Below are 10,948 nucleotides of genomic sequence, written 5' to 3'. Positions count from 1 at the left end.
CTTCATGGTATCACTTTTTATAGTTCTTTTGGTTCTTATTTAGCCGCGAAAAACCACATACTTTGTATTGTAGCCTGTATATGCAGAGGAGTATTATCTTCTGCTACTGCTTTCTTTGATCCTTGCAAATTACGATATTAACTCCAACTTCACTGGTAACTTTCAGATTGATGATCATGATGCATTGCGGCAGGAGTACGCGATTTGAACTACACTACAATTTTGGCTTGTTCAGTATCGTCTATGTGAAACATGCAGATTCTTGTTCCAGCAGAAGAAGTAATTTGAGATTAAGACATGTAATCAAGCGTCCAATATTTTTGATTAAACAGCATGCTATAAGCACAAGGACAGCTCGAGTAAAGTTTCCTGAAAGCTTATCAGAGTAGACTAACTGATCTTGAAATGAGTTCAGTTTATCTTACCCATCAAAACATCTTCGGGCCCGTTTGGTATTTGCTATGTTGGAGCGTATAATGAGCTGTTTTTGTTAGTAGCTTATAAAAGCGACTTATATAAAGTGTTAAAAATAGTTATTTGATTATTGTATATTAAAAATCACTTTCATAAGCAGTTAGGTGTCTAACAAAACTATGTTAAAAGATCATTGTCAAAAACTGTTTTCAGAAGCATTCTAGTGTTTGGCAAAACTACTTAAAAGATCACTGTCAAAAGATAATGATTATAATTGTATGCATATAAAGTATAAAAAAGCAAACCCTGCCTTTTAATCCTTGAGAAAGGATTGTTTTAAAGACACCTTTTTAAATGGAGAAGTAATTAGCACAACATATTTTCCCCACTAAATATCAAAAAAATAAAAAGCATCCAAAAAAAGAAAAAAAAGGGCCAAACTGGCATTATATATGCTGATGACGTGCTCACGGGTTTTAAGCGACAAATGGCAATAGCAAAATTTAAACGAAACCGTTACTTTTAGGAGATTGACCAAAGCCCATGACTGCAGATAAAACAAGCTACAACAACCGTTACTACTTGGCATTTATTTCATTCCTTGTTTCTACGCCAAAATCAAGCTAAAAAGTCATGAAAATTCGAATATATTTTCGAGATATTTTAGGGATCTCTCAACCATATTTCCAAAAAAAACGAATGAAGCGCAAGTCTCAGAGATATTTCAGGAATCTAAACCTTCGATTTGCCGAAGATTTTTCGGAATAAAACGAAACGCACTGAAGGAAACTTTTTACAGACATAATTTCCAATTTTTTGAGGCAACTATTAAGGTACATTTTATATTAAGGTTTATCATCTATTCTTAACATAGAAGATAATATGAATAGATATAATTTCCACGATACTTGGACCAAGCTACCAAGCTTTTTTAAACAAAACCCTAATCCTTCATCACCATCTATCTCGCTCATAATTATTATTTTCATTTAACATGTGATTATAATATAAATTGGTAATCATAAGTCACCTGGGCCAGCCCATACTTACTCCCAACCTGGCCACAACTCTGACGAAACATTAAACCCTGAACCTCAGTCCAAAAGCTCGAGTATCCATGCCTCAAAGTTGTTGACTCCACTCCAACCTCGGTGACCCGAAGCGTCCCCTCACCTCCACTCAATCCCTATCTCTTTCGCATCCTCGCCGAGTCCCTCGACGAGAAACCCTTCGAAGGTAGCGTGACCGCCGGTCAACAGATCCCAACTCCCGCTTTAACCGCACCGAGAACTCGTACTCCAAGTTAAAACCCACTCTTCCCACGGGCGCCACGTCACCCGTCGTCACAGCTTTCCCCAATTGGTCTCCTCCGCTTCCCTCGATCCCCTCGAAGAAAAAAGTTCTCTCTTTCCGCTTATTAAAAAAAGTCGATATCTTTAACGCAGGAAATAAAAGTTCCGTCTTTCTTCCAGAGCTCTGCTCCGGCGACTGTCCCAGGTTATTTTTTCTGATTTCTTACTGATCTTAGAGGCATTGGTTTTTTTTATTTAATCTGATGCTGTTTGATTCTCTCCTCTCGTTTTGCTGGAAGGGAAAATTTTATTGCGGGGTCCTTGACGCAAGTAAAGTTTCAATTTTTGATCCGAGAAGGTTGAAGTTTGCATGAAGCATTTGTAGTCGTTTTCTGCTAGAATGGGTTTGGCTTATTGAGATTCTCGTTGAGAATCTTACAAGAGGATGGGTTTTCGATTTAATAGATGAAAATGAACAAACATGCTGTGCTGTCGTAAATGAAGACAAGGAAAAAAGAGGAGTTACAGTCATTGATGTCGAACTATAAATTTTTAACATTCAATTTATCGGGTTTACTCGCGGTTCTGTATCGTATATGACATTGACTTAAGTGGTTGAAATTTTATCAAAGAGGAGTATACAATATTTGGTTTAGACCCCCCCTTATGATGAACATGCTAAAATACAAATAGGAAAAGAAATGAGAAAACTAACAGATTTGTAAGAGGCATTCCTTCATGAGGACGGAACGATAAAAAGCCAACAATTCTTTATGTATCACAATGTTGGATACAAGAAAATAAGTTGTTGAAAAATACATAGTTTGCTATGGTGAGAAATTTGTGCATGTGCAATGACGGCAATGTGAACTATATTAAAGGGAGCAAGTTGGATAATACCTAAGAGAACTTGGACGAAGACAATTTAGAAGGATATGACGGCGTTTAATTTAACGATGAGACTATCCTCAATAGAAATGATTGGTAAAAGAGGACGATGCCAAAATTTGGCGTGGATGGTTTTTTGTTTTGTTTGTTTGTTTTCCCCCTCCTTTTTTGGTGAATAACAATGATAAAACATGCTAATAACCTGCATCCAAGATGCTGCCATGTTGCTTTAAGCAAAATCGTTTGGAAATTCTATTGACTGATCTTTATCTCTGCAAATTATCTGTCCAGAATCCTACCTTTAGCAATCAAGTCCCTTTTTTTGTTGCTTCATATTATTGTGGATATATTAACTTACATAGTATATAATCTTGAATTTAGTTACAAAATTTGCAATTTTTCAGTTTTAATCCTTATGGAAATATTGAAATCAAACTTTGGTTTCTCCCCCACTTTGAATTTGTTTCTTTTTAATCTGCAACATGATACAACTGAGTCAAAGATGATGTTTAGCTACAACATTTTCATTTTTTAGTTTTACGGCCAAATATAATTCATGAAGTTATATCTCGAAGTTATTGTCTTGACTAATTTCATTTTTGGTCCTTTAAACATCAGATGGAATTTCTGGTGTCCAGAGCCTTAATGTGCATGAAGAGCATATTCATGTGTGCACTCATATGACAAAACTGCTTTATATTGGCATGTATACACATAAGTCAAGTGTTAATGAAAAAATTCACCAATGATCAGAAAGTTTGCTGCACATGTCAGTATACAGTTAACCTGCTCATGTACAATGTAGAAGTTAATAAGCAGAACGATGAAAGGGCACCTGCCTATAGCTGGAAAAGTTTACTACAGACTGGCTAGGGATAATAACATAGCAAATTGGTATCCTAATTGCACAGTATAAGTGTACGTTAGCGATATTTGTCATCATTGATTAAGTGATCTCTTATTCCAGAATGGATTCATGCATGCAGACGACTTCTTATTTCAATTACTCTTTCTTTTAACAGGTTCCTTGCTTATGAAATTTTGCCAGCTGGAAGAATGACTAAACAACATGCACAAGGGAAATATCCACTTGATTCAGTCCGTAAGTGAAAGTACTTTTATTTTATCCTATGTATTGTCAACATACATGGCTAAAGGCATCACTCAACTGAAATCGCTCTAAGATACGTGTAGTAGTTAATTATCTTCAGCTATGTTTACTTTTATGGAGTTAAGACCGCATAAGATATAGATATGTTGACTCATATATTGTACTAATACAGCATTTGAGGCTTTTTTTCATGGATCATGGCATGGCGTAAATCTCATAAGCATTAAGAATGGGTGTATTTCTATTCAACTAAACTACCGTGGATCTGTTATCGAGGATATAATTTGTGGTGACTACCTCCGACTTCGATCAAGAAAGGCACGTGCATTAGACTGTTCACACATATTGAAGATTGGTGTTGATGTATGTGTCCTTTCAACACATCCGGTCGCAGAAAGTTCAGATGATGAGCCTCATGAACCTGTATGTTATTCTCTATTATGGAATATTTCATACTTTTTTTCTCTCTCTTAATTACCATATATTTTAATTTCTCTTTCTCGGCAAGGAAGGTATAAAGGGTTATTTGCACTTAAATATCCTAAAACTTTACCCCGTTTTAACTTTTTTACCTCAAAAATTATTTTTTCCCAAAAAATACCCTAAAATTAAAAAACATTTAACTTTGATACCCAAAAATGACTTAACTGGGGGTACCCAAGTTAGATTTTTTTGGAAGTTTAGGGTATTTTTTGGACAAAGGTAAAGTTTGGGGCATCAAAGTTAAAAATGGTGTAATTTTCAGGGTATTTTAGTGCAAAATAACCCAAATTTGAGTGAAATCTGTGTATATCTTATTCTTAATTTACAGGAAGAAAGAATGAGAGAGAGTTGATAATGGGTTGGCAATGGACAAGCCTCCTTTGGCATCTCATATTTGTTTGCATCGTTATAGATTAAATCATGTCATAAACATTTGCATCATCATTATTACCGTCTTTTCTCATAAAATGGGGTCTGGTAGATGGTGAAGCATGATAAAAGATTTGATTATGTTTTGCACCGTCTGGCGAACTAATGTTAATGATCTGTTGCGACTGAGGGAACTATCAAGAATAATGGAGCTCATAATAATGATGGATGCTTCTTTTGAAAGAATATAAATTTCAAACCAATTGTGTGCATATCTGTTTTCTTACTTGTATTAATACATAGGTGAAATGAAGGAAGGGATTAATCTTTTAATTTCATTTCAGTACCTTTAGGTGTTTAACTTTCATAATACGAACACTTTTGTGATGCTTTTATATTTCACTTTCTTTTATTTATAAAGCAAACTGCCTTATTTTCCCTTATTTTTCCCTTCCTTACCTTTTGCAACTGAAAACACATTTGTAACTTTCCATATGTATTTTTCTCTTATAGTAGCACGCAATACATTCTTTTTTAACACATAATAATGTAGTTTCATTTGTTCTTTATTAACTGCAGGTGCTATCATGGGTTGATGCCAAAATAATGTCAATCAAGAAAAATCACCATGAGGGTAGATGTGCCTGCCAATTTTCAGTGATACTCAACAGAAATAAAGTCCCCACCAGCTTTGTGAATTGCGCATCTGATAGAGTAACTACAGAGGTTGTCACTATAGACAGAATTGCGATATTTCAAAAGCTTTGTTGCGAACCTCATGTAGATGGTATTCACCACTGGACTTCATCAGAGGATTGGACCTCATGTAAAAGGAGCAAATTGCTGACCAGCACAGTTTCTTCTGAATTTTCATGGCTAGTAGTCTATTCTGTTCTAAAAGGAATGGATTTTGATATAAAATTGTTTCAAAACAGGGTAGTTTATCATGTCCGTAATTATGTTGAAGTGTCTTCCAGAGTATCTGATGTGCAATTTGATAGTGATAGTGAAGGAATTTCTCCAAATTCTGAAGACTACATAAAGGTTTTATCTTTCCGAAGGTCAAACCAAACATTGAAGCCCAAAATAGAAACACTTTACCAAGTCGCTGTTGAGGAAATAACAGCACCAATTACAATTGTAGAAGAGGATCTTGGTCATCAGCCTGTGAACTATGAATCTGACGTTGAGATTTTATATGATTATGTGAATTTAAGGCGTTCGAAACGTCGAAAAATGCATCCAGAACGTTTTACTAGTTACTCTGAACCAAACTTCAATCGTCCCTTAACCAAGAGAAATGATTCAAATGAATTAGAACAATCAACGGCTATGATAGCCAGTTTGCTGATGGATGAAGAACCGCTTCAAGTTCAAGATAGCAGAGACACAAATATCGGTCACTTGATTGAGTGGTTGCCTATGATTCAACGACAAGCGGAATCTTCCAGCCAAGAATTGATACAGGAACAGAGTCAGATAAAGAACTTAACTGATGCAAACACAGCAAGACTTCTTTCTGAAACTCCTCAAATTGTGGAAATAGAGGACACTGATTCTGATTCAGCAGAAGAAAGTTCATCTGCGGAACTAGAAGAAACCTCCGACTCTGATTTTGATCAAGAAAATTTAAGAGTCGCATTAACACGTGAAGTTTCACGAAGTAAAAACAGTGAACACAAGTCATATACACAATACAAGTCATATTCACAATACAAGTCATATTCACATAAAGTTCGTCATGAACAGTCTTGGAAAAATCATAGTAAACATTCATATAAGAAGAAGCAACTGACTCCAAATGAATGCAAGCAACTGTTGGAGAAATTAATGGGAAACCTGGAATCTGAATTTAGCAGTCAGCATCAGCCTAACACTGAACAAAAAGCATTTATAGAAGAGTTTACAGATTTCAACTGGAGTCCAGGTACTGAAGCCGAAGAAATTGATGAAAATGAAGACTTGTGGAAAGAAATGGATGATTCGTTAGCCACACTTAACCTTCTTGAACAAAAGCAGGTACAATTGAGTTTTTTTCATATGTGTTAACTCAAAGTTATCCTTATTTTTTGTTATCAGATATCTTGGTATTTGGTGCATGAAATATAAAGTTAGCTAGAGCATTATTGGGCTTTCCTTCCAATTTTAGTAAATTACATCAAGGGGAAGAAGCTACATTGCATGCATGAACGCACATGACGGTGTCTGGTGGATGGTGTCACTAGAGGGTGCTGGCTAGTATGCCATTTCTTTTACACATTATGGTATCATTCATAAGTCAATGAGATTCCACAAATTTATGTTCAGTAGTCTGCAGAACCTTTCTTAATTGTGATTTTTCCATCTTGTTTTAAGTTTTTTTTCCTTGACAAGGTTTTTAATTTAGTTTCTTTTTAAGGCAAAGGCAGGGCAAGCGTCCCTAGTTTCAGTGAATTAATCATACGCTTCTGCAACACAATATGGCATGCATAAAAATTAACATAAAAATTAACAATAACCAGAAAAGAAAAATAATGATGAAACTGAGAATAATCTCATGTGCAAACAAGGACAGGTTGGAATAGTAAACTTGAAAAGAGTGCACAAATATGTTATCACAAAAATGGCATGGAGTAGAAAAAGCAGAAAATCAAGGTTAGGGAGGTTGGAGTCCATCCTTTTCATCGACTACTATTTAGTCCAATCTTAGTTGAAGTTGTACACTTCTACTACTTGATACGGGACCCAACTTGTTCCCATAGTTTTATTTCTTTATAAACCCTGTTGCTGCCCCCAGTGTAATCTTGAAACTGTTTCGTGTTAATTTGCTTACTCACAACAATATAATGTTGCTTATCATATATTCCCGCAATATGCTTGGGTAGAATGCTATTCATTAAATTTGAACCACATTAAAATTATATTCTGTTAAACATGGAAACATGTCCATACTAAGTCCTTTTTTTTTGTGGAGAAGGGAGTTATTTCTTCATCAATGCAAAATGTGAGCATACATATCCCTTATATTATTTACTTGATAACTAGTTGTGAGGGACCTGCACAAACACATTTTTCTGTGTTACACATTGACTTATTTTTCATGGGTTTCTGTCATTTCTCAACTTGTTGATACTTCATTCTCTTCCATGGTTATCTCGAGTAATTTCAGAAGTTGGATGCCGAATTCTTCGGGACCCCCATTTCTTCAGATAATGATTCAGGACAACAATGTCAACATGTGTATAAGCTGGATGAGCAAATTGGAATTGTTTGCCGATTGTGCAATTTTGTGTGCACAGAAATACGTTATGTAATGTCACCAATGGTAAGCTTACTTGTGACAAGTAAAATCCGAACGCTCAATTTATTTCCTTATATTTCAACTCAATTATCTTTATTTCTTGCAGAACAATGGTGGATTGTTCTCATCCAATGAAAAATGGGGCATGGATGATCTCAGACAAATGGGCCTTTATAATCTCGAAATAGATCATCTCGGTAATGCTATTTCCTCGCTAAACATGCCATCATCTGAAGTTTTCGACAGTGTGTGGACTCCAGTTTCTAATCTGAGATCGAAGTTACATTCTCATCAAAAGAGAGCTTTTGAATTCATTTGGAGAAATATCACTGGATCATTAAATCCGGAAAAGATGAACGCTGACTCATCAATCACAGGTGGCTGTGTGATTTCACATTCTCCAGGCTCAGGAAAAACTTTGTCAGTTATCTCCTTTCTTGTGAGTTACTTGAGATTATATCCAGCAAGTCGTCCTCTAATAATTGCTCCAAAAACTGCGGTTTATATTTGGTGGAAGGAATTTGATAAGTGGGGGGTTTCAGCTTCAACACCCGTGCACCTTATTCATCCATTTGAAAGCTACAAGAAGGAAGTTTGGGATCCCAAAGTTAAATTATCTTCATCACTTAACAGAAGGCCAAATGTGAAAATGATGCACATCATTGATTGCCTAACCAAACTAAAGCAATGGCGTGAGAAACCGGGTGTTCTTCTCATGAGTTATCCAGCTTTCTTTGCCTTCACATTTAAAGAGTCAAAATTTGAATATAAGAAGTTCATGGCAGATGTATTGTTGAACGACCCGGGGCTTCTAGTTCTTGATGAAGGTCACAATCCAAGAAGCAATATTTCAAAGTTGAGAAAACTACTGATGAGAGTAAATACTGAGTTCAGGATTCTTCTTTCTGGAACTCTATTTCAAAACAACTTTGAGGAATACTTCAACACGCTTTCCTTGGCAAGACCAAGGTTTGTCGATGATGTTATAAGGGAATTGGATCTGAGGATGATCAAGGTTCTAAATGGTAGAAAGCAAGGAGGAAGGAAAACAAGTAGAAAAGAGAGGTTGGCTAGAAAACTTTTTGTAGAACAAATTGGACAGAGAATTGAGTCGGTGAATGAAGAAGACAGAAGGCAAGGTTTCAAGCTGTTGAGTAAAACCACAAATGGGTTTATCGACAGTCACGATGGAGACGCAAATCATTCACTTCCGGGGTTACAAATCTACACTCTTATGCTATCATCAACAGATGTACAAAGAGAAGTTCTAATAAAGCTGCAGAATCAAATAACGCAAAAAAGATGCCCTCTTGACTTGGAGCTTCTAATAACAGTTGGCTCAATCCACCCGTGGTTGATAACAACAGTAGCGAGCGTTAATGATTACTTCAACAGCGATGAGTTGGTCAATATTGAAAAGTACAAGAATAACTTTACCAGTGGGTCGAAGGTGAAATTTCTCGTCGACCTAGTTCACAAGTCCTCTATTCGAGAGGAGAGAGTTCTGATCTTCTGTCACAATATTCCTCCGATAAAATTTCTGACTCAGTTGTTTGAAGATATCTTTGGATGGGAAAAGGGAAAAGAAGTTTTATCTCTTCAAGGTGATCAAGAACTCTTTGAGCGTGGGAGGATTATGAATAAATTTAACTCAGAAACTAAAAATAAATGCAAAGTTTTGCTTGCTTCAACTTTGGCTTGTGCAGAGGGAATTAGTTTGACCGCTGCATCTCGTGTGGTTTTGCTGGATTCAGAGTGGAATCATGCAAAGACTAGGCAAGCCATTGCTCGAGCTTTTAGGCCAGGACAAAAGAAAGTTGTGTATGTGTATAGGCTTTTGGCATTGGATACTTGGGAGGAGGATAAGTATAATTCTAACGAGTGGAAAGCTTGGCTATCAAAGATGATATTTTTGGGGGAGTATATAAATTTTACATGTTCAAAGCCATTGAAGGTGCCAGAGGATGATGAGCTGTTGAAGGAGCTGGCGGAGGAGGATGAGGGAGGAACAATACGGACGATGATGAAGCAAGATTGACATTTCGAATGGTTTTGTTGTTGCGCATGTGCCCGTGCATGTGTGTATGTATGTATGCAGAATATAACTGTAAATTGCCTTTTAACTTGTTTTGTGAGTTTGGCCTGCTAGTCTTCTAATGCTAATTTAGGAGCAGAAAATGTCAGAAATGGAAACAGATATGATCCTGTTGATGATATAATGAGGTAAATGGCTGCTAACTTCAATAAATCCCTGTTGTCCAGGCAAGTAAGTTTTATGATTTAAACTTCTCCGAGTTTACATGCACATATGGGAATGTTTGGCTCATTGGGCTGCGATCTTTTACAATTTGAATTCTCGGAATTTATCCTAATTTGTTTGAGTTCCTGTTTGTGTTTTGTTTTGAAGGAAATTGGTAAGTTTTATGATTTAGAACCTTCTGACTTTGTTGGGAATCTGCTTTTTGTTTTGATAGAAAGTTGAGGTTTGGAAAAGATTTACGGGATTTGAACGCTTCTTGTACTCTTTTTTTCTCATCATAATTATTGTGCTTGAAGGTCCGTATAAAATTTGTTTATTATTCCTTATGTTTTTTCCAGCAAAAAAAAGTGATCTTGTAGAGAGTATTTCTGACGCTGAAATTTACTGAGCTGAACAATATTTTACATCACTTTTTTTCTAACTCGTGTTCTTCGTAAACAAAAAATAGAATTCGCTAATGCAAAGAAAATTTAGCAAAAAATTCTAGTCCGACTACTTATCAAATAACTAGGAGGGACGTAACTGTTAGTTTGTCAAAATATATAATCTCATCGGTAGAATAAAGAGAGGAATAAGTAGAAGAATAAAACTAGAAAACCATTTTGAATAAAGAAAGCTTAAATTGATTACCTTGTTGGGTTGAATTTATATTAAGGAAAAATTGCTTCTAGCCCCTAATTTCCTAACAACTATTCCACCCCCTCCCTAGACTTTTTCAACGTTCCCAAAACCCCCGAAAGTAAACCCGTTATTCCCTGAGTCACCAAAACACAAAAAACAAGAGTTTTAAACATGTGAAAAAAATAATACTCTTTCTCTCTCTTTTTTATCTGTGATGATTTGAAAGGGTT

The 10,948-nt window shown here is 35.9% G+C and overlaps 2 protein-coding genes across 2 annotated transcripts in view; both read left to right on the top strand.

The window, feature by feature from the left end:
* Positions 1 to 462, top strand: part of LOC109846738 — a 4,588-nt gene extending 4,126 nt beyond the window's left edge. The window contains exon 2 of the mRNA XM_020415985.1: positions 167 to 462. The gene's annotated coding sequence lies outside the window, so the exon portion shown is untranslated. The remainder of the gene's footprint in view (positions 1 to 166) is intronic.
* Positions 1,570 to 10,122, top strand: LOC109848362 (SNF2 domain-containing protein CLASSY 1-like). The gene is made up of 6 exons (XM_020417818.1): positions 1,570 to 1,911; positions 3,617 to 3,696; positions 3,878 to 4,128; positions 5,137 to 6,576; positions 7,706 to 7,861; positions 7,944 to 10,122. The coding sequence occupies exons 2-6, from the start codon at positions 3,651 to 3,653 to the stop codon at positions 9,873 to 9,875; spliced, it is 3,825 nt and encodes a 1,274-aa protein (XP_020273407.1). The 5' UTR covers positions 1,570 to 1,911; positions 3,617 to 3,650; the 3' UTR covers positions 9,876 to 10,122.

Source organism: Asparagus officinalis, chromosome 7 (genome assembly GCF_001876935.1).
Source record: "Asparagus officinalis chromosome 7, Aspof.V1, whole genome shotgun sequence".
NCBI classification, from domain to species: Eukaryota; Viridiplantae; Streptophyta; class Magnoliopsida; order Asparagales; family Asparagaceae; genus Asparagus; species Asparagus officinalis.
This window is presented reverse-complemented; position numbering and strand designations above follow the sequence as displayed.